Below are 24178 nucleotides of genomic sequence, written 5' to 3'. Positions count from 1 at the left end.
ATGAAAGAGAAATGACCACTGAGGGTGTGAAGTGACTCATACTCTTGTCTGAAAAAGATGATCAGAGACTAGAAAGGTCTGAGATGTCACCCTCCCAGCCAGCTCAGAAGTTAGCCTGCCCCTGTCGCCTGGGTCCTGGCAAAAAACGGAAGGCACTGGGATCAGGGACGGGGGATGTTATTACTCACAGTAGCCAGAGTGCCAGCATTTCTTGCGCCACTTTTCCCAAGCTCCGGGTCCCACAGGGCCACTCAAAGAAGGCCAAGCATCACTTGTACACATAGTGCCTTGCTTGCCTCATAGTAGAGGAACCCTGAGTGGGAGAAGCCCAAATATTTTATAATGGACAACAAGCCTGCCTGATGCCCCTGCCCTCCAAGAGAAGTATTACCTTTCTTTCTTTCTTTTTTTTTTGCTGCTCCATATGGCATATGGGATCTTAGTTTCTTGACCAGGGATCGAACCTTTAGCCTCTGCATTGGAGGCTTGGAGTTCTAACCACTGGATCACCAGCAAAGTCCTGATATTATCTTTCCTATGCTGGATGGTAAACACGCCTACGCTTTGCTTTGGAGGGAGACACTGTCTCTACCTTTTGGAGCTGTACTCCTCACAAACATCCTAGAAATGACAGTCCAGGCAAAGGGCAGCCAGAGCGTCTGCTCCCAAGATGTGCAGAAATACAAGAGACCCATAGAAATGGGCCCCCAGCAGTGACAGCTAGGAACACAGAATGCTTGGGCCCCAGACTAAAAAAGAAAGCAGTTCTCTACCATTGTTGGGATCATTGGGGGAATTTTTTTGGACATACACACACTGATATATTCATTTATTTATTTTAAAATTTTATTTAATTTACTTTTGGCCGCACTGGGTCTTTGCTGCTGCATGTGGGCTCTCTCTGGCTGCAGCGAGCAGGGGCTGCTCTCTCGTCATGATGCACAGGTTTCTCATTGTAGTGGTATCTCTTGTTGGGGAGCACAGGCTCTCAGTGCTCGGGCTCAGGAGTTGTGTCGCATGGGCTTAGTTGCCCTGCAGCACGTGGATCGAAGGACCAGGGGTAGAATCTGGGTCCCCTGAGTTGGCAGGGGGATTCCTATCCACTACACCACCAGGGAAGTCCAATGGGGGGAATTTTGAGATGAGATCGAGATTCTATAATATCATTGCATTAAAGGTTGAGGTATGGTGGAGAAGGATATTTGGGCTTTCGTGATATTATTCTTTCAGCTTTACAAAACAAAAATTGGTTGGGGACTTGGCTTCCCCAAGAACGCGCAGCTGGCCTGGGGCCGCCCGCCTTCCCCTAACTTAAAAGACTGCGTTTTTACTACACCCTGTCACCGATCTTATCCCTGCCCTGCCTTAATGAAGTGCTCTGAAGACATAAATAGTTTTTTGTTTACTCAAGCTTGGGAGAAGCTGGCAGAAAAGGCCTTTTCAGCTAAAAAGCTCCTTAAAGCCCAAAGGTGTGAACCAGTAAGTTAACAGCCGCGAAAACCCTTTCAGCTGTGTGCGCCTCTGCACGCCAGTGTGCAGTGATGCAGTCAGCTAGAAGGAGAGAGGCGAGAGCTTCTAGAAGGAGAGAAGTGAAGAGCAGCAGAAACTGCAAGCCAGAAAGGCAGCCCACAGACCCTTAGAGCAGTTTTAATCCTCTTGTTTGAGGCACTGAGCATCCTGAGGCTAGACCAGACTCATCTGTTCAGAGGTCAGCAGAAGGATGCAATCCCAGGTCCAGATACGCTCTGGCTGCATTTTGTCCCTACGTCCCTCGTGGGGCCGGTTGTCAAGAGCTGGGCCTGGCACGGACGCCGGTCCCTGCCCTCTGTGCACAGTCCCTGACCCCAAGACAGACAGCTGCTGGGCTGACACAGCCCCAGGCTCACAGGATGCGCTAAAAACGAATCAGTGAGTCACTGGTGAAGCTGTGGCCCGGCAGGGACATCTGTGGCCCAAGCTGGGCACCGAGCAAGGGGGCCATGGAAAAGCCTCTCAGGCCAGATGGCCAGCAGGGGCGGACAAGGCTCTGCTGGCCCAGGCTGGGCCGGGCTGTAGCCCAGATGTCATTGTCATTGCACATTCAGCCCTGGGCCTCTCACTGATAGCCAGCTCCATTGGATCCCATGCCCTTGGGAACAAATCGAATGGGAGAAACAGACTCATAGACAGAGAATAGACTTGCAGTTGCCAAGGCGGACAGGGGTGGGACAGATGGCTTGGGAGTTTGAGCTCAGCAGATGGAAACTAGTATATAGAGGATGGATAAACAACAAGGTCCTACTGTAGGGCACAGGGGTCTCTATTCAATATCCTGTGATAGCCCAAAATGGAAAAGAATATGAAAAAAAGTGTGTGTGTGTATACATATATATATATGTATGTATCACTGAATCAGCAAAAATTAACACAGCATTGTAAATCAACTATCCTTTTAAAAAAAATCTATTGGGAGTTGTCTAGAGCTTATGATAACAAAGCAACTGTTTCTCAACTTCTCTGCCCTCTGCCTCTTTGCTTTTTTTGTTTATTTTTAATTTTTTCTTTTATCTTTTGGCTGCCTGGCATGTGGAATCTTAGTTCCCCAACCAGGGATCGAACCTGAGTCCCCTGCATTGGAAGCTTGGAGTCTTAACAACTGGACTGCCAGTGAAGTCCCCCTCTGCCTCTTCAAACTCCACTTAGAGTCCTGGTGGCTACCTTCTAACACCAAATAATGTTTGATTACTGTTGTTTCCTGGATTCCCTAAAGATAGACAATATCTATGCACTCTGCACATAAAAGATAAGGATTTAGCTCACATTTCACCTCCTTCTCTTCAATATAAATGTATATATTTATACATTTTTTTTCTTTTTTGGTAAAGAATCTGCCTGCCAGTGCAGGAGATGCCAGAGATGTGGGTTTGATCCTTGGATCAGGGAGATGCCCTGGAGGAGGAAATGGCAACCCACTCCAGTATTCTTGCTTGGAAAGTTCCACAGACAGAGGATCCTGGTGGGTTACAGTCCATGGGGTTGCAAAGAGTCGGACACGACTCGGTGACTGAGCATGCATATGCTAATGTATATGTGTGCATGTATACCTGTGCTTATAACATATACACAGGTATTCAATATTGATTGTATGTTGATATACTGATTATACGTATACACGTATATATTTAATATGTTAATTACTTTGCTCACTTTAACTAGAGAGGAAATGAGGTACTGTGATTAAGAGCAAGGGAGGGCCAATCCTGGAGAATTTTCGCTGGCGTTTTGCCGAGGGCTCAGCCTGGCACTGGCAGGCCTGGAAGCTGACTCTCGTTAGGCTTACACTTAATCCCAGTGGATTTAATCATCATTTAATTCCTGTATTAACATCCCCACTTTATGGGTGGGGACACCTAGGCACACTGAGGACATGCAAATTACCCAAATCACACAGGACTGGGACTCCAACCAGGGCAGCCAAGCATGCCGACAGCAAGAAGACCCCTTTCCTTCCAGTGGGAGCGCTCCTGGAAGTGGGTGGGTAGGGGTAGCATTACAGCTGTGACCACACCCAGTGACGAGGAGAACCTGTGCCCATGGACCCTATTATAGCCCCACCCAGGGGTGCACCCCATTCCTGCTGGCAAGAACCCTCATTTAGACTTTGATGGAAGCTCATGAGATAAGAGCAGACAAGCTCCGATCTGCCCGTGGGAACCAAATCCTCGTTGGAGGAAGGGCACTTCTGGGTGGGTTTTGACTTTGACCCCTGCAAAGAGACAGCTCCTTATTGCAGACAGACTCCTGAATAAGAACCAAGATGAGGATCTGAAGATTGGGCTCTGCTGTTTTGTTAGGCAAAACACTTACTCTCTCTGTGCCTCCGTTTTCTCCTCTCTAAAGGTGATATAATTCCAACCCAGGTCTTCTGCATTGCGGGCGGATTCTTTACCATTTGAGCCACCTGGGAAATCCCGGGAAACTATACAAATCTGATTAAATGAACCTGCCACTGCCTCCCTGGGGACTGCTATGTGCGTGATTAGAGCCCTTCAGGTGAAGTACAATTACTCAGACTTGCTGTGTATGGTGTGCACAGCCCACCAGGAAACAGAAGTGCCAAGCCCCGTCCCCGAGGAACTTCCAGGGCAGTTGGCAAGCCGGGGGGTGACCCGTGAACAATCACTGTGTCACGTGAGCAAAATCTTGCTTTCCAGCCCCTGGGCCTTCAGGGTCTTCAACATGCTCCCCAGATGGGCTGCTTGCCTCGGTGTTTTCCGTGCAGGTCAGGGGGATGCCTCGTTGCCAGGCACTGAGACCTAAGTCTTGCCTCCCCCATCTCACAACACAATGGGACCCACTGACAACTTTCCCCATATCCTTCCTTAAGGCCTCTGCTCTGCTTTCATCTTCACAGCTGTGTAACCTCAGGCAAATCACTTACCCTCTCTGAGCCTCCACGGATTGAGCTGCTCCCTTTTAAACTGGAAGGAATGCACGGGAATCTGGAGTGTGAGGGTAGTTTGCATGGCTCCAGGGTGAGACAGCGTGTGTGCAGGGGCCTTTGTCAGAAGGCCCAACCCCACTTCATGAATGTTGCTCACTGCTGCTTGGAACAAGTGGCTCATGGCTGTCCATGAAAAAGCCTTTTCTCCTCTGTGCCCTTCCCCTTCATCCGCTGGCCTTCCCCTCTCCCAGCATTGAATTTCTCTCCCTTACAGAGCAGCTCCAGGGAAGTCTCCCTGAGGCTGGAGTGCTGGGTGAGCCCCATGGAACTTGGGACCACGCTAGGTCACCTTTCTTAAAAGTAGGTGACAGCCTGAGCTGCTGAATGAGCCTCTTCCTTCCCGGAAGTGTGTGGTTCCTGGGTCTCTGTCCCTCCAGTATTGGCTACCCACTTCTGGACCCCTTGTCGGGTACCCTAATATTTCTTTTCTGTTAAATATCAACTTCACCCAATTTTTCTCTGTCTCCACTCTCCCCTCTTTGCTCCAACTTCAGAAGCAATTAACATCAGCTCATTCTTTTTTATTTCTTTATTTCTTTGGCTCCTCCAGGTCTCAGTAGGGGTGCGCAGGATCGTTGATCTTCATTGTGACACGCAGGGTCTTTAGCGGTGGTGTGTGGGATCTAGTTTCCTGACCAGGGATCGAACCCCGGCCCCCTGCATTGGGAGCTCAGAGTCTCAGCCCCTGGACCACCAGGGACATCCCATATCATTCTTAAAATCTACATGTTCCGCATCCTCAGGCAGATAAAGTCCAAATCCCTTAGCCCCACATAGGCATCCCTGCAAACTCGATCTCGGCTTCCACCCACAGCACCTGGCCCGGAGCGTTTACTCTGATCTGAAACGATCCCTCTTCTTGCTCTTCTTGCCTCCTGTGACCAAGATTCCAGCCCCTTTCGTCCAGAGACTGACCAAGACAGACAGCCAGCCACCCAATGCTAGCCCCGGGCTCGAGCTAACTTATGGAAATTTCGGCCTTTTCTCCTCTCTTTGACATTTGCAGACCATCTGGCACGGGGAGAGACAGAAGCTTTTTACAGTACAGGCTTTCAGTGGATGGACAGCCCCCAGCCTGTAGCAGTGGACTCGAATAGGTCAGAGGTCATGGTCACCGGAGTCGTTTGTGTGGGCTGCTCATTGGGCGTTTGACATTTGTAGCGCGGTCATGTTTTTCCTGCTGCTGGGTGTATACACATCCCCAGTGTTACTCCATTTCAGGGGAAGTTGTGTGTGGGTGCCAGGAAACTTCCAGAATGAAGGCACCTCTAATAAGCCTGAATGGCACAAGAGAGCCAGGATTGGGGGAGGAGAGTGGGGCACGCGCCTACAGAACAAAATTTAAGGAAATGTTCCAGGAACTTCCCTGGTGGCCCATGATTAAGATTCTGAGCTTCCAATGCAGGGGGTATGTGTTCGATCCCTGGTTGGGGAACTAATATCCTGCATAGCACATGGCCAAAAATATATATATATATATAGGAAATGTCCCAAACTCAGAAATCATGACAAATACTATTTTATTGCAATGTTTTAGAGGTCAAACTTAATACAAAAAATTCCATGTGAGCAACAGAGCAACACTTTAAATAAAGTCAAGATAACCCTTCAAGTCTGCCCCCCACACCGCCCCCAGTCCCCCACCTGCCCTTGGTGGATGCTGCTGCCTGGGATAAGAAGCAGTCAGTTCTTGTCAAAGATTTTTCTCCAGGGGAGCCCAGCAATGGATGCAAGCTCTCTTCTGTGGACTCGAGTGGGTAAGCATTTGGGGAAGGTGCATCTTGGAACTTCCCTGCAGTCCAGTGGTTAAGATTATGAGTGTCCTCTGTAAGGGACATGGGTTCGATCTCTGGTTGGGGAACTGAGATCCCACATGCCTTGTTGTGCGGCCAAAAAAAGAAAAGGAAAGTGCATCTTAATGTGTTCATGTTCTGGAAGGCACAGTCCCCCACTTTTGTCCTGTGAATGATAAGTCACCCATGTGTTTCTGGTCAAGGAGCCCAAGGCTGAGGAATTCATATCTTGTCCAAGAATTGAAGCAAACAGTCAGTTCTGTGTGTGTGTGTGTGTGTGTTTTTCTAGAATGTTCCAGATATTCAAAGTTCTGTTTGGGCAGCAGACTGCCCATGATCTTCCTGGTAGATATGGAAATGGGCTGTAAATTCATGATAACATGTCCCTCTATGCAACCCCCACACACACACACACTCGAAGGAAGCTACCCCGCCCTTCTGTGACTTCCTGGACTGAATCTCATTCTCACTACTGACAGCACCTTTGTCCTTGGTGTCCCCCACCTTGAAGGCTAATTCTCTTCCTCCAGCTCACGTGTGGTTATTCAGGACTCATCTTAAAATGTCACCTTTTCAGAGTCAACTTCCATCAGCACCCCAACAAGAAACTGTCCCGCTGATGGTTCTTGCTGGCAGTTCCTTGTTAATTTCCTCCCTGAACCTCACAGTGTTGCTTCCGCCACTCATCAGACTGGGCACCCCAGAGATGGACTATCTTGCTTGTCGGGTAGTTCTGAGGTTGAGCCAGGGCTGGAGACACAGTGGGGGCTTGATCAATCCTCATGGGATGAACATGCCTGAAGGTGGTGCCTTCAGTTTGGGGCTGTCTGAAGAGCAGACACCAACCAAAGAGAAACTAAGTAGTGTATCTGTGCACACTCTCACACCTTCTCTGCCACCTCTGTTCCCTTAGCTAGAATATGAGCCTCTTCCACAGTCCTTTGGTTCCTTCAAAGCAACCTGCAGGTACCCCTGGGCTCCCTGCTTTCAGAATGGAAGGTTGGATTACATGGAGGTGTTGTGGAGTGGCTCAGCGGGTGGGAGCTAAAAAGGTAAGGATCCCCTTTATCAGTCATCTGAAGTCCCCACTTTCAGAATGGAAGGCTGGCTCACCTGGGGATGGTGTGGAAGTATCTGTGTGGGTAGATGTGTGGGTGGGAGCTGGAAATGTAAGGACCCCTTTGTTAGTCACCTGAAGAAAGAGAAGCAAGGAAGGAAGGAAAACAGGGGAAAGACGGGTGAGACCTTTGTCAGCGAGCAAGAACCTGCTTGGAAGAAACTAAAGTGAAAGTGAAGTCGCTCAGTCATGTCCGACTCTTTGCGATCCCGTGGACTGTAGCCCACCAGGCTCTTCTGTCCATGGGATTCTCCAGGCAAGAATACTGGAGTGGGTTGCCATTTCCTTCTCCAGGGGATCTTCCCAACCCAGGGATCAAACCCAGGGCTCCTGCATTGCAGGCAGACGCTTTACCCTCTGAGCCACCAGGGAAGCCTGGGAAGAAACTAGGCACCCAGCAAAATGCTGGAGGAGTCAGGACATAATTCTAATCTCCCGGTCACCTCCCCCAGCCCCATTTTCACTCAGTGATGTCCACTTCCAAAGGCTCAGTGTGTTGGCCTCATATGATCGATAATGGAGACACAAGTGCCCCTGGCCACTGGTTCCTATCTTAGAAGGTAAACAGAGGGGTGGACAGTTTCGTTGGAAAGAGAGGAGCCAAGGAACAGGTCTTGAAGCCTGGTGAGGTGTTTAAGCATCTTGTTTTTGCCCCTTCCATTGTAAGTTACAGACTTTCTAAAACAGAGATCTCTGAAGATTCTTTTATTGGGACGACTACTACTACAGATGTTACTTAGGATGGCTTGAGGACCCCATGAATCACCCCCTAGTGCTGCCACTGGGGTGTTTGTTCCGGAGGCTTGTAGGGCTTCTCAGGTAGCTCAGATGGTAAGGAATCTACCTGCAACAATGCAGGAGACCTGGGTTCAATCCCTGGGTTGGGAAGATCCGCTGGAGCTGGGATAGCAACCCACTCCACTGTTCTTGCCTGGAGAATCCCCATGGACAGAGGAGCCTGGCTGGCTACAGGCTATGGGGTCGCACAAAGTCAGACACGACTGAGCGACTACAACACACACAACGTCGAGCTGTGCAGTCCCCCGGGCGCGGGCTGGTGGAGGCGCCGGCCGGGGCGGTTGCCCACCGCGGAGGAGGCCGCAGGCGGGGTGGGCCGGGAGGAGGAGAGGAGGGAGGAGGAGGCGCCTAGAAAAGGAGGCGCGGCCGGGAAGGTGCGGAGAGGGCCTCGCGGCGGCGTGCGCCTCGGGCTGGGCCGGGCCGCGGGCGGTGGAGCGCAGAGACGAGGCCGGGCCCGGCGTGGCTGGAGCGCGGCCAGCGGCGGCGGACGGGCGGCAGGCCCGGCGTGGCAGCGCGGCGAGGCGGCCGTCCCGAGCGCGCAGAGCCGGGCGCCCGACCGCCGGCCCCTCCTGGACGCGGCGCGCACGGCCCGGCCGGTCGGGGAACCCGGGGGCTCTGGGAGCCCCGGGGCCTGACGCGCCGCCCCTCGGCTCTGCCTGCAGGTCCCGGGCGCGCGCAGCCCTCGCCCCGCCGCCGCCGCTAGCCCGCCCGCCCCGGGCCCCGGAGCGCGGTGGAGGAGCCCCCCGAGGAGCCGGGGGCCTGCGCCCCGCGCCCCCCAGACATGGTGGGCCACCTGCATCTGCAGGGCATGGAGGAGAGCCTCAAGGAGAAGAGCCGGGAGGGTGTGCTGGACAGCCCCGACTCCGGGCTACCCCCCAGCCCCAGCCCCAGCCCGCCCTTCTACTCGTTGGCGCCTGGCATCCTTGACGCCCGCGCGGGGGGCGCCGGCGCCTCCTCTGAGGCCCCCGGACCCGGCGAGGCCAGAGCGGTAAGCACGCACCTTCGGGCAGAAAGGGCGGCAGTGCCTGCCCCCACAACCCCCCAAGGAGACGGGGTACTTCAGGAGCCGGGCCTGGGTTCATCCCGGCATCCCCCCAGCCAAGAAGGTGTCCCAAGTGACAGCCATGCTCCCCAGGTGGGGATCGAGGCGCCTAGGTGGGGGTGGGCCAGCCTGGTCCCTGCAGATCTCTCCCTGGCTGCCGGCCTCTCCAGGGAGTCTTATTGTCAGCAGTAAAAGAACAGGGGGTGAGGACCGTCTGAAATTCTCAAAGAGGTTGGCTTCCCAGAGGTGAGCTGGAGCCCCAGGCTGCAGCAATGGACCCAGGTTCCCTGTTTACTGTTCCCCTTGTGCTGCCAACGTGAAAGCCTTTTTTTTTTTTTTTTTTTTTTTAAACCAAACCCAGACAGGAACCCTTCCTCCTCAGGATTTTGAGGGATGTTGACGTGGAGTTGAGGCGGTGCCTGGGGAAGGCTGGAACCCCAGGTCCGGAGGCGCCAGAGTTTTACCTCTTGCCAGAGGCGGTGGGACCTTCAGGTGGACTGCCAGGGTCTCCCCGCTTGGTGGCTGGGCTGGGACTGGGTTCCCCCCCACCCCACCCCACCCCGTCCCCGGCAGGCGGGAGCCAAGCGGGCGGGATGGGGTGCCTTCTGATTTGAGGAATGACAAACAGATCTGGAGGCTGCTCCCAGTCCGGGTGGCATCTCCCCGTTCTTGCAGTTCTCTGCATGCTTTCATGGGTGTACTAGCACAACTCCAGCCTGGCAGCACTTTCCTGGGGCCCCCGGCAGTGCTTGGTCCCTCACAAGGCAGTAAATGCATCCCGCTCATTGGAAAATCTCCCCAGAACCGAAAGGAATGGCTCTCCCGCCTCCCGCCTACAGACAGGAATGTCGCTGGTGTCTCCCTTGTCCTTTGCTCCAGTGGGTTCCAAACTCGGGAGGACATGGGAACCTCTGGGAGATTAAAAAAAGAAAAAAAATTCCCATACCCACCTCGGACTTCGAGACATTCTCATTTGATTTATTAGAGGCTGAGAACTGGACATCAGGATTTTTAAAACCTCCCCAGGCGATCCTAGTGCAGCAAAGTTTGGGAAACCCCTGTCTTAGACCAAAATTATGTGCTGAATTTGAACTTTGCTCTCTCTTTGTGGGTGAGGGGGTGGGAGAGGCGTTCCGGACTTCCAGGGATCGATAGGTGTAACCCCGGCTGTTGGCAGAGAAACTGATCCTGTTATCCGAATGCGCCAGCTCTCCTGCATGAATGTCTCAGACCTGGCACTGCTGAATGGGGGTTATTTGGGCTGCTCGCATTGGGACTCAGTTCCTCTGGTGTCCTACACAGTGCGGCTTGGAGGATAGGGGCGGAAAACCAGGCTTCCCCTTTACTGTTTGGGTCACCCAGAATTTGCCTTATAGAAGGTTTTCTGGATGCTTTTCCTGCCAGCCAGGGGCAGCCACAGGAACAGCGCACCCGGCTTACTTGTCTTGGCTGTCCTGGTTGACTTTATTTTTCCCTCTCCTTGCTAACTAGATGCCAGATATGGAACTGAGCTATGTCTCTAATCTTTTTAATTTGGCTTGAGGGCAAGACCTGGGGCTTTGTCTGCACAGGTAATGACATCTGCGTTTAGACAGCCTTCCCATGTGCTAAGAACTGTCCTAAAGCTCTTTACTTCTGCCAACTCATTTCATTTTCATGATATCCCTATGAAGTATGTTGGTGCTCTTGTTAGATCCATTTTCCAGAGGGGGAGACTGAGGCACAGAGAGGTCAGTGACTTTGCTGGATTAGAACCCAGGAAATTGGGCTCCGGAGCATCTACACTTAAACCTTGCATTATCCTACTTTTCATTGTGTGGCTAATTAACTATCTGCGTGGGTTTTAAAATTTTATTAAAAACTTTTTTAACATACTTTATTTTTTTGTTTAATATTTTTTATTTTTAAATTTTTTATTGGAGTATAGTTGACTGGGGGGCTTCCCAGGTGGCGCCAGTGGTAAAGAACCCGCCAGCCAGCACAGGAGACATAAGAGATGTGGGTTTGATCCCTGGGTTGGGAAGATCCCTTGGAGGAGGAAATGGCAACCCGCTCTGGTATTCTTGCCTGGAGAATCCCAGGGACAGAGGAGCCTGGTGGGCTACAGTCCATAGGGTCACAAAGAGTTGGACATGACCGAAGTGACTTCACACACACACACACACACACACACACTCACTGAGAATGTTTCCCGGGAGCAGATGTAGGCAAAAATACCAGCTGCCAATCTTGCACAGAAGGACAGAAATTTCTCCTGCATTTTGGAGCCAGTAGTTTCAAATGCCCAGGAAGAGGCTGACTCCACACAGAGCCGGGTTTGCTTTGGCACCCCGTGTGGGCCTGGGGTTCAGCCTGGGATAGACACCTCTGTTCTGACACCCTGTTCCCGGCACTGCCTTCCCGGTCAACATTGGTGCCACACGCCCCAGCGGGGGGAGGGGAGTGGGGTGAGCTGCAGGTCTGTCCCCACCCCCAGGTCACTGAGGTCCTCACAGGCTCGTCACCGTATTTATCATGCTGGACGTGCATGTTAAATTTGCTCACCCTCTACAAAGAGGTCCCCTCTCCCCCTACTTTTTTGCGAATAAGTTCAACTTACCTTCTGGACAGTACCCCATGGATGTAGGGTAACTGGCTGGCTGCAACACTGCCCCCCAAGACCTAAAAGGCACTGGGGACCAGGCTGGGTGTGAGTGAACCTCCAACCACCACCCTATCTTGACCATAGGTTTTTTTCTTTTTTCTTGCCCACTCTTTGAAGCAAAAATGGTAATATTTCTAGCGATTTTCAAGCCAAAGGAAGATCTGGGAATCATTCCACCAATACTTACTGAGCACCTACTGTATGTCATGCAGTTTGGGGGCTCGTGGGTGACACAGGGGTGAACGAGATGTTCAAAGGTGGTCCCTGCCACCATGGAACTGACATTCTAGTGGGAGAGACAGTCACCAACTTGAATACATGACACAACACTAGACGGACTGTTCGGTTCAGTCCAGTCGCTCGGTCGTGTCTGACTCTCTGCCCTTAAAGAGCTGGGTGCGAGTGGACAGGGTGGTCAGGGAAGTGACAGTTAATGGAAACCAGAAAAATGAGAGTGGCCCTCATGGTCATAGGCCTGAGGCGTGTGTCAGTCCAAGGGAATGGCCAGCGCAAAGGCCCTGAGGCAGGAGCAAGCCGGCGTGGTTGAGCTGCCGCAGTGAGGCCAGCCAAGGCCAATACAGGGACTTGTAGACCCAGCTGAGGCCAGAAAGTAAAATTCCATTTGGTCTTTTAAGAATGGACTTGTGGCTGTTTCATTTTCATTTTTTGAGAGCCTCATGAGTTCCCAGACTCCCCCAAATTTAGAAACCCAAATCAGAGACTTGACTGAGAGGGGCCCGCGTGTAACAGGCTCTGTGGAGGGCGGAAGGAGGTCTTACCTCCACGCGGTGGGACCCTGCTCACCTGCAGGACACCGGGACAGCCAAGGCCGCCTGCTGGGCCAGCCGGGCTCTGCCTGTCAGCTGCGTTCATCCTTCGAATATTTAAGCCAGGCCCGCTGAGGGATACAGCCAGGAACAGGACAGAAGCCGTCTGTACCACCTTCAAGCTCCCAGGCCCTGGACCGCCAGCTCCCATGTACTTCCCCCCCCGACTCCCTGTGCTGCCTGGAAGGAGCTGGGGGACTTTGGGGGCATCATGGGGGAGAGGCTTATGTTGCCAGGAGGGCTGAGTGAGTGTGTGTGGCAGATACCCGCCCCTCCAAGTTAACCTGGGCAGTTCGAGCAGCTAGCCCTGTCCCCTCTTTACCGCTCTTAGGGAGGGTGCAGATGGCATTGGGACCTCAAGTCATGATCTCTGGGTGCCCACTGGAGGGGACAGCCGCCATGGGGTGGGGGAGATGAGAGGTTACCCACCTGTGGCAGATGAAGGGCTCGCCCTCCCTGTGACCAGAGGTGGCAGTCTGAGCTGCTACCCCTCAGATACGGATGTGGGTTCTCTAGCAGCCAGTGTTGTGGGCCCCGTCACCCCCATCTCATCTCCTGGGGTCTGTTTATACATCGAGTGTATGCCCGAGTGGCCTGCTGGAGAATTTCCCGAAGAATGAGGTGCTGGTTCCCTGGACCTGGATTCTGAGGGCAGCCCTTGGGGCCAGATCCAGGTAGAATTGGTGATGGGGAGTGGGCTGTTTTTGCCCTATCTTTGAAAATTTCCTGGGGCTGCCGCCCAGCTCTTGGAAATCTTGGTCACAGCCGCCTCTTGGGATCTTGGCTGGGCCCCCAGAGCCCTCCACCCAAGGACACTTGGATTTTCTCATTTCTGTTTCTGGTCTGTGTTGATGAAACCAAGGAGGAGGGCAGAGAGGGAAGGGAGTTCCCTCTCTGGGAACTAGAGCCCAGATTGGACAGAATGTATGGACAAATGAATGGATGGATGGATGGACAGATGGGAGGATGGGCAGATGAATGCATATGTGGAGAGAAGGATGGATGGACAAATGGGTGGATGAATGGACAATGGATAATAGATGGATGGATGGACACACGGATGGATGGGTAGATGGACAGATGGATGAATGGGATGGACAGACGAGTAGATGGACAAATGAAGAGAAAAATGGAAGGTTAGGTGTATGGCAGACTGTGAAGACAACAAGGTCAGCCTCCTGGCCCCCTAGCAGGCCCACAGGTGTGTCCTTGACCAGCGCAGTTGCCTAAGCAGGGTCAAGGGAAGAGAACGGGTGTGTCAGCCCACGGAGGGAGGAGCCTGTGTGGAGGAAGAAAGGCTGTGAGGAGCCAGAAACCCTGGCGCCTCCTTTCAGCCCCCATCTGCTTAATCCTGGACACAGCGGCCTCCAGCGGAAACCCAGCAACCTCTCTGACAGCCCCGCTTCTCTGTGAAAGGCTCACCTGTCTGAGAAGCTCCACCTGGAGCCTTAGTGTGAAAAGAAGATAAATAGGCCCTTGCCCTGCCAAGTGCTCTGGGGGTGAGGGAGCGATCAGGAGCCACCATCCTGGGAAAGTGGCACCCGGTGGAGGGGCACCCAGAGATGGGTCTGTCCTTTTCGCCCTGGGACTGCTGGCCTCCCTGTCGGGGGAGGGATATAGTACAAAGAGGCCACAAGTCTGAGACCCAGGTGTCAGCAGGTCCACCGTCCCTCCAGAGCTTCTAGGGAAGAACCCATTCATGTGCCTGTCCCAGCTTCTGGTGGTGACTGCCAGCCTCAGTGTGCCTCGGCTTGTAGACACACGCCACCATCCCCAGGGACTTTCTTCCCTCTGTATATCCCGTGTCCAAAGCTCCCTCTTTTTATAAGGACCCCAGCTGTATTGAATCAGGCCCCACCCCCACCCAGTGGGACCTCATCTTAACTTGATCTTCCTTACTTAAAGACCCTATTTCCAAGGAGGGTCACACCCCCAGGTCCCAGAAAGTAAGATGTGAACATACTTTTGTGGGGGCTTCCCTGGTGGCTCAGACAGTAAAGAATCTGCCTGCAATGCAGGAGACCAGGGTTCAATTCCTGGGTTGGGAAGATCTTCTCGAGAAGGGCGTGGCAACCCACTCCAATATTCTTGCCTGGAGAATTCCATGGACAGAGGAGCCTGGTGGGCTACATACAGTCCGTGGGGTCGCTGAGAGTCGGACAGGACTGAGTGACTCACACACTTATATATTTGTGGGGGTCACAGGCCAAGCCAGCACCCTCCTGTCGCTTGGGCCCCTCTGGTCACTTGTCTTGGGGAGCAGGCCTGTCCTTCAGCCCCGCCTCCAACCTGTGCTCTATAGCTTGGCTCAGGTTCACTCTCTGAGTGTCAGCCCCTAGACCATTTGGGGTCCCCTTGGCTCCCCAGCCTGGCCCCGCTCACCTCCTCTGTTGTTCTGTGTTGTGCAACTAGCCTTTGGGAGCCCCCTGCCCCTGCTGCCGCCCCTTCCCACACCAACCCAGAACTGACCACCAATCCCCAAGGCCTTTCATAAAAAGGATGAGGATTCTTGGGGCATAAATAACCCCTTCTTGAATCGCTTTCCTCATGGGTGAAGGCTACCGTCCACCATAGCCCACCAAGGGAGCTTTTAGTCTCAACTCCCCAAACATGCTGAAGATCATCAGTTTAATTCTGATCGCAGTAGAAACTGTGGCCACCAGGTAGGTCAGCAGCCTTGGGAAGGTCCGTTTCAGCCCTCACAAAGGTTCCCCATGGCTTTGATGAGGGTGCCCCGCCCCCACGCCAGTGTGGGGTCTCCCTGGACCCTTCCTCCTGCCACTCGCTCTCCACTGATGGGGGCTTGATACCCCCTGGCTGAGCAGAAAGTTTCATGGGACACACGTGGCTCTAGCCACGTTCCATGCAGTGGCAGGTGAGGGGCCGCTGTGGGACACCCAGCCTGGGGACAAACGCCCCTGTGCTGCCCCTAGCTGTCCCCGCCAGCCGGGCTGGGACCCCCGGTCAGGCTGGGCTGTCACCACACGGCACAGAGCCCTCACAGCCCAGCAGCACTTATCTTTCGTTGCTGTCCTGTGGGCCGTGCTGTGTACAGCAGCCAGAGACGGCAGCGCTCCAGACGCCCATGTGTATTTTTACTTCCAGTATTTATCCTCGCACATGAATCACTGGGCGAGGCAGATGGGGCCTGGCGGGCAGAGGGCAGCTGCAACTCACTGCTCTCTGGGTCCTGCTTTCTCTGAAGTCCTCCCTGGTCCCCACGCAGATGCCCTGCCTGCCCAGGAGACCAGGGAGCCAGGCCAGCCCCCTCCCCAGCCTAGAATGGGGCTCTTCTGGTGCCCAGAAGGAGTTGGGGGCTGGTCCAACTGTGTTACTATCCTAAGGTGGAGGGCGTGGTGTCTGGGAGATGGGGATCCAGCCTTCAGCCTCTCTGCTCCTCTGCCCCGGAGTCTCAGCTGCTTTTCCTCTGGCCCTGCCCCCCAGGGCTTCAAGGGGACACTAACCAGCCTGCACCTGGGTACCCCGGACTGTGGGCTTCACAAATGGCATAATCCCATTGTACAGATGGACAAACTGAGGCACAGTGTGCAGGTTCCCTGGGCGAAGGCATCTCTCAGTGGGTCCTCTTCATAGTGGAGCAAGCACCTGGGCCTTTAGGGGAACAAGCTGGCCTGTGGCTGCGCCTGGGGTTGGGGAGTGGTGAGGGGAGCAAGGTGCCTGGGAGTGTTCTTCGTTCCACGTGGCCTGGCCAGGCGAGCAGGTGCAGCAGCAAAGGTCCCCTGGGCCTGTGTGCCCCAACCCTCTCCACAGCCTGCCCTCATCCTGGTGGCTCCCATGGGGGTGTCCGGGGGCTGGGGTGGGGGATTGGGTGAGCTGCTTTTGCAAGGTTGGCGGCTTGCCTTCCTGGCCCGCCACTGTAGCTGCAAGACTGAGCCCCGAGCTTCTGGGGCCAGGCAGGCAGCTGTGGGGCACCTAGGAGCTGCATGGGCCCCTGGAACCCTGCGGGGGTGGTCTGCAGCTGTCCTGTGGCCCAGGTCCCTGGATGCCAGCCTCCGTCTGGGTTTTCAGTAGCTTCCCCCAGCTCTTGTATGGCACTCCTGGGTGGGACGGATTTTAGCTGTTTTTCACCGGGGCCCTCGGGACAATGATGCCCAGAGTGCCAGCTTCCTGGCCCAGCCTGTAAAGTCAGCCTAGTTCCCTCTGTTGGCAGCCAGTCAGGGAGTGAAATCTGGCCAGAATGGGGCCCCAAACATGAACTCAGCTCTCATTAGGAGGCTTGAGTGAACCTGAGAGGGATGGTGGTACCTGGTTCTTCATTACCTCCTGAAGAAGTACTCTCTGCTTCTGAGCTTAGGAACTGTTCTTTCATAGGGGTGGGGAGTGGGGGCGGGGCGGGGATGGGGTGGGGGCGTGGGGGGTGGTGGGTGATGAAAACCAGTAGCAGGCTACCCCTTCCTCCCTCTACCCTTCCACCTAGAGATGCCACCAAAAACCTTAGCACCCGTATCCACAGCCCCTTGCATGCCTGCATCTTCCTCTCTCCTCTTCTGTCCCACAAGACAAATCCTGGGAGGCACTGTGATTCATCCAACCCACCCAGGATCTGGTGCACAGTAGGTGTTCGGCACACAGTAGGTGCTCAGCAAACCACTGCACACATTTGGGGGAGTGCCATACTTCAGATAAGGAATGGCTCACCACTCCAGTATTCTTGCCTGGAGAATCCCATGAACAGAGGAGCCTGGTGGGCTACAGTCCATAGAGTCGCCAAGAGTCAGAAATGACTGAGCAACTAACATGATCACTTTCATACTTTCAGAGAGTCTTGCAGGGAGAGAGTATGGTTTTTACGAACATCAAGTCATGGAGTTTTATAGCTGAGGTCAGTGCTGAGTTCACAGAGCCATGGAGAACACCCAAAGTTCTAAAATCTTGTCACTTTAAAAAATTATTTTCTTTCTTTAAAATTTTGACTGTACTGCATAGCTTGTGGGATCTTAGTTCCCCAACCAGGGATTGAATCGGGGCCCTCGGCAGTGAGTGTGGAATCTTAACCACTGGACCACCTGGGAATTCCTATCACTATTTCATATTTAAACTTAAATCTCCTGAATGATGCATGCTTGCTTCTGGCAGGTCAGAGCAGGGTTGTCTCAATCTTAAAAAGGGGATGTGGATTGACCTCTCTCTGGAGAGGATCACTCACCCCTGCCTCTTGACCCTTTATGAAAAGCATTCAGAATACAAGCCCACACTTACACGGAGCTTGCTCAGTGCCAGGCACAGTCCCACTCATTTACGCACTTTGAATCCTGCAGTCCTCACTACGGCCCGTGAGGCAGGTGCTCCTGTCACCCCACTTTGGGGACCAGGAGGCTGCAACCCCGAGTGGGGAGTTGCTTGCCAGGTCACATGATGTATTAGCCCCCTATCGCTGCTTTAACAAATGGCTACACACATAGTGGCTTGAAACAGCTCGGACTCGATAGCTTACAGTTCCAGGGACTTCCCTGGTGGTCCAGTGGTTAAGAATCTGCCTACCAATGCAGGGGACGTGGGTTCTATCCTTGGTCAGGGAGCTAAGATCCCACATGCCGTCAGGCAACCAAGCCCATGGGCCACAACTGGAGAAGACTGAGGCCACCGAAGAGCGCGTGTGCTGTGAGAAAGGCCCGGCACAGTCAAAAACAAATAAGCAAAATCAGAATAAATGCAAAGGATACCTCACAGTTCCAAAGGCCAGCCGTCTGCAATGGGTCTCACAGGCTATTAATAAAAGCAAGGATTTGGGCATGGCATCCTCTCTGGGGGCTTCCCAGCTGGCGCCAGTGGTAAAGAACCTGCCTGCCAAAGCAGGAGAACTAAGAGGTGCCGGTTCGATCCCTGGGTTGGGAAGATCCCCTGGAGGAGGGCATGGCAACCCTCTCCAGTATTCTTGCCTCGAGAATCCCCATGGACAGAGGAGTCTGGCAGGCTACAGTCTATAGGGTCGCATAGATTCGTGCGCAACTGAAGCGAATGAGCACACACCCACGCGTTCTTTCCAAATACTCTAGGGGAGAATCCTTGCCTTTCCCACCTTCTAGGGGATTCTCCTTCAAGGAGAATCCTTGCCTTTCCCACCCATGTTCCTTGGCTGGTGGTCCCATCCTCCATCCTTAAGATAGCAGGGTAATGTCCTCAATCTTTCTGACTCTGCCCTGCTCACTCCCTTTTTCACTTATAAGGACCATTGTGATGATGGGGGGTGGGGCAGACACGGGATACTCCATGACAGTCTTCCCATCTCAAGATCCTTAATCACACCTACAAAGTCCCTTTTGCCCTGTAAGGTTGCACATTCCCGGGAACTGGGCATTAGGACCTCACATTTTGGGAGACATTATTCTACCTGCCACGCCCAGCAAAGGAGAGATGGGACCACCCTGAGGACAGCTGCTGGGGGCCTGTGGGGAACCCCTTGTTTGTCCAAGTCTTGGGTATTTTCTTCCTGTGGTCCTTCATCGGCCTGTATTCTGGGGACACTGTGATCAGCTGAGGAGGCGGCTTCGGTGACCACATCCATAGGCAGATAGCAGATTAAAAGACAGGCATGGGGCTGGCTCGGGCTCACAAGTGTGTGGGGGGGCAGGGTGCTGCTTTGCACGTGAGGTCCTGCCTTTGGACAGCACGGGGTCTGAAAGGTGCCAGGCACTGGGCATAGAGTGGGCCTCTGGTCCTGAATCTTAAGGTGCTCATGGCGTGGGGGTGACAGACACACAAAAGGGTCGCAGCAATGGAGACCAGCAGGTGGGAGCTCCAGGGACCCCACAGAGGATGTTCGGGAAGACAGGAAGCTGGTTTCTGAGTTGTCACCTTAGACCAAGTCAGAGAGAAAGGAAAGGACATTCCCAGTACTGAGAACAGCATAAGCCAACGTGCAGAAGCAGCCTGGAATGTGGCCAAGGCTAGCTGGATATGGGCCTGGATAGGCGGCTCTGAGATCCTGTGCATGAGGGCAAGCTTGCTGTGAGCACGGGGTGACAGGTCATGTCTTGGGGCTGCAGCGCCGGTCTTGTGGGCATTGAGAGGCAGTGGGGGAACACAGGCGAGGGCACAGGCTTGGCAGCTAGGCCACCAGCTCTGCCCCTTCCTCGCTGTGTGGCCTCAGGCAAGTTACTTGGCCACTCTGGGCTTCAGTTTTAGCATCTATATAACAGGGATGCTAGTAACAGCTCCGTCCCATGAGTGAACGAATGGGTACATGGGGGGCTCAGAGCAGTGCCTGGTGCAGCTCGCGCTCGAAGAGTGTCCACTGCTGTGATCCCTCATCCAGGTGAGGCCAGAGAGGATCTTGTGAAGGATTTGAATGAGGGACCCACAGCCACGCACCAAGAAGGGCTGGAAACTCTTGCCTTGATGAGTGCGGTTTTCAGCCCATCGCAGAGCTCCGTCCTGCCATGTCACCCTGGGGGGCAGCTCGCGAGGCTTGGGCTCAGGGGCTCCTTGAGAGGGTTCTCAGTTCTACAGGGCTCTGAGCCTGGCTCTTGGGGCTCAGGTGGCCTGGGCACTGTAGAAAGAGGCTATGACCACGTCCCCTTATAGTGACGCCTGAGAACCAGGTGGTTGGTGGCGGGGGGCAGGCCACTGGGTGAGTGGGCATCAGAGTGCTTGGATTCCACAGAGGGACGCTGGGGTGGGCTTCCTGATGGACCCTGCAGAAGCAGGTTTCCAGGAAAGCCAGGACTGGAAGGGTATGCGGAGCTCCTCTTGTGTCCATCAGGGAGCTGAGGCTGTAGTGCTGAAGGGCTGCTCACGTGACTCTGCATCCCTGGCTCTCCCCACAGCCCCCAGCCCACCCCCCGAGCACCCCGGCACGAGAGATGAGGCCCCGGATGCTGCCTGTGTTCTTTGGGGAGAGCATTGAGGTGAACCCAGAACCCACACCGGAGATCCGGTGAGTGGGGCTGCTGGGCTGGGTAGGGGTGGGGTGGGGTGGGGTGGGGTGGGATGGGTGGGGGGCCAGGCTGGGGGTTTTGGCAGGTTCCCCTCGCTTTAGGCAGCCCTTCTGGGTGATGCTCCCCGAGGAGGCATGGCTGTGACTTGGAGAGACTCTGCGGCCCTTACTGTCCACACCCGTTATCTCCCCGTACCAGGCCCTTTACCCCCAACCTGGCTGATTGTTATAAATTTTCCCCTTTATCCCCCAAGGAGCCATTGCCCAGAAGTGTATTAGGTGCCCTCCCATCACAGGGTATCTCAAGTGGCACCTGCACTGCTGAGCTAAGGGAACCAAAGACCCTGATGCTGGGAAAGACTGAGGGCAGGAGAAGGGGGCGACAGAGGATGAGATGGCTGGATGGCATCACCGACTCGATGGGCACGAGCTTGAGCAAGCTCTGGGAGATAGTGAAGGACAGGGAAGCCTGGCGTGCTGCAGTCCGTGGGGTCACAAAGAGTCAGACACAACTGAACAATAACCCCACCCCCTCAGGTGCTTTTCTCCAGCCATCTGCCCTCCTAAGAGGGCTTCTGGGGCTCAGGCTTCCAGAAGGTGCAGTCTGAGGTCCGTGGGTCTAGCCCCCGTATCCATGGCATGCTCAGATGGATTTGTTCACATCACTCTAGCCTGGTCAGGGATGTGGGACCCTCTGCCTCCTGCTCCTCCAGCTCTGGATATGTTCCCAGGAGACAAACGGGTCTACTTTAAAGAATTTTCTGCCCCCAAAGTTCTCCTTTTTAGTTTTTATTATCAGAGGCCCCAGCCAGGGTGGTTGCAGGCTGCCTGGGCTCTTGGGAGTCTGCTTCCCTCCCCCCGTGGATCACCTGTAGGATCTGGTGGGGAAGGAGACAGGTGAATCCCCCGCTCCCCACAGCTTTACCTTCCAGTGTGATGATCTGGGAGCAGAGCTGGGGGATGCTGAGCAGCTGGCCACTTGTGAGGGGGTCACCCCTGGAGGAGGGCATGGCAACCCACTCCGGTATTCTTGCCTGGAGAATCCCATGGACAGAGGAGCCTGGCGGGCTGCAGTCTGTGGGGTTGCAGAGTCAGACAGGACTGAGCAACTCAGCACGGGGCAGCGCGAGGGGCTCACTCATCTAGAGGAGCCGACGCTACTCTGGGGAGCTTACTTTGATAAAATTTCAGATGTAAAGAAAGTTGCAGGAAGAGTATGGGGGGCCCCGGTTGAACTGACTCCTTGTTTCCATATTGCCCTCATTGACTTGAGCATCCACAGTCTCCCTCATTCTACATCAACAAAGCATTTTTTCTGACCTGTTTGAGAGGAGGATGACGACATCCTGACCTCGAACCTCTAAATAACTCCGGCTGGTGTCCTTCCTGAGAACAGGGACATCCTCTCACATAATGACGGTCAGCTTGCCAAAATCGGACCAGCGAAAGCTAAAAACACGACCACTGCCTAGTCCAATTCCGCCCATTGTCCCCAAATGTCCTTTTATAGCCTATGTTTAATCCCAGTCCAGGATCCCGCCAGGGGCACGTGTGGCAGGTAGTTGGCCCATTTCTTGAGTCTTCTCCGAGTCGGCAGGGTCCCTTTTTTGTCCTTTTGACCTTGACATTTTGCAAGAGCCCAGGCTGCTCCATGTTCACCTTGCCCTCTGATCGTGACCTGACTGCCTGGCCCTGAGCTCACCCCTGTCCTCCCCTCCACCAGCTGCAATTCTGAGGTCAAGTACGCATCGGAGAAGCACTTCCGGGACAAGGTCTTCTACGCTCCGGTGCCCACGGTCACGGCCTACAGCGAGACGATCGTGGCCGCCCCCAACTGCACTTGGCGCAACTACCGCAGCCAGCTGACCCTGGAGCCGCGACCCCGCGCCCTGCGCTTCCGCAGCACCACCATCATCTTCCCCAAGTGCGCCAGCAACTCCTTCCGCACCACCCTGCACCTCAGTCTGGGCCAGCCCCGCTGCTGGTTCACTGCCAGCGTGCAGCTGCAGCTGTGCCCGCGCCCCGGGCCCAGCCTCCTGGGCCCTGCGCCGCTCTGACCCGCAGCCCGGCCCGGGTGGTGGTGGCATTGGCGGCGAACCAGGGCCATCCCTGGGGTGGCCAGAGGATGGACTCCCCTATTGAGAGGGACCCCGGGCTGTGTTTACCCTGGCCGCTGGGACTCACCCAATAAACACATATATTTTATCAGCACCTATTTGGGGAGGCAGCTTGGGCCTGGCTCTCGGAGGAGCAGGGGGCGGGGGCAGGTAGATAGGCAGCAATGGAGAGAAGAAGGCACGTGTCCTTGGCTGCCCCTGAGGCGAGGTCACCCCGAGCATCGGCAGGATGGAGGCATCCCAGCCTTGGCTGCACAGGAGGGAAGAAGGGGGCTATTCAGACACCCGGCAGCCCTGGAGGAGGCTGTTTCCAAAGCGAGCCTTTCAAATAAATGCACGCAGCTTAACCCCCAGAGCTGTAGCCTGGCAACCTCCAGCGGATGGTGGGCCAGGAGACTGGACTAAAGTTGGATGCCGATGCCAGGGCCAGAGTGGGCTGTGTTTGGGGAGCCGCCAGGAGAAGCCCTGCCCATGCTGTCCCGGTGCCCGTGCCCCAGGGCAGAGGATGGAGGGCCCAGCCCATCTGCACCGCAGCCTTTCAGCTCCATGTCCAGAGCCTCACCCGCAGGGCAGACTGCTAACCCGTCCGCCGACGCCTTCAGGACCAGGACTCGGGAACATCAGAGCCCTCGAGCCAGGTGCCAAGGGGAGGCATCTAAGCTCTTGGAAATGACCACCAGCACCTGACAGCCGTCAGCTTAAAGAGACTCTGTGGGGCCCGGCTGCCCTCGCTCAGGCCTTTCCCTCCTACAGTGATGACTCGGCAATGGCTGGTGCTGTAGGGCTCATTGCACACGCCCAAGGTCAGGGAGGAAGACGTGAGAGCCCCGTGCTCCTGGGAAGAGCCAGGACACGTGGGGGCTGGGGCCACGACCTGGGGCTGCTCGGCACCAGTGACCCAAAGCCCCCCAGTGTGGCCAAAGATGCCCTCAGACTGGACCCTTAGGTGGGGGCTACCCCGACATTCCCCTGGCCTCCCCCCTAAGATGGGGTTTAGCCCCCTCGCTGGGGAGAAGGGCAACTTGGAGCTCATATTCAGGAGAGGCAAGGTGACTGGTATATTTTTATATAACTATACAGACTGTGCGTGGTCTCTCCACAAAGATGCTTTCTGATTAACAAAGAAATAACTTAATGACTGATTATCTTAATAAAATGTGCAAATTCAAAGAGGTTCCCTCTTCCGTGCCTCCAGGACCTTTGGATTCCCTGGGAGGGGGTGGTACTCACAGGCCCATGGTCCCTCCCGGCTGCTCACAGCGGACAGGAAGACACTCGGAAGGGTCAGAGCCCTGTGCTAGCACCCCTTTCCCCATAGACAGCTTCAGGGTGCACCAGCTCCACCTAGGAGCTAGGAAATTAATGCAGAGGCCCAGGCCCCACGCTGGGACTTGGTCTGGGGGTGATTCCAAAGAAAGTCCCGGCAATCTGAATATTTGATGCTCCCATGCTTTGCCACA

General features: G+C 54.6%; 1 protein-coding gene across 1 annotated transcript; it reads left to right on the top strand.

Annotated features, from left to right (window-relative positions):
* Positions 1 to 8548: 8548 nt before the first annotated feature.
* On the top strand, positions 8549 to 23890 carry RFLNA (refilin A). The gene is made up of 3 exons (XM_069556606.1): positions 8549 to 9179; positions 20492 to 20601; positions 22325 to 23890. Exons 1-3 carry the CDS (start codon positions 8973 to 8975, stop codon positions 22656 to 22658), a joined length of 651 nt encoding a protein of 216 aa, XP_069412707.1. The 5' UTR covers positions 8549 to 8972; the 3' UTR covers positions 22659 to 23890.
* Positions 23891 to 24178: the final 288 nt, after the last annotated feature.

Source organism: Ovis canadensis, chromosome 17 (genome assembly GCF_042477335.2).
Source record: "Ovis canadensis isolate MfBH-ARS-UI-01 breed Bighorn chromosome 17, ARS-UI_OviCan_v2, whole genome shotgun sequence".
NCBI classification, from domain to species: domain Eukaryota; kingdom Metazoa; phylum Chordata; class Mammalia; order Artiodactyla; family Bovidae; genus Ovis; species Ovis canadensis.
Note: the sequence above shows the minus strand (reverse complement) of the source record. Positions and strands in the feature narration are given on the sequence as shown.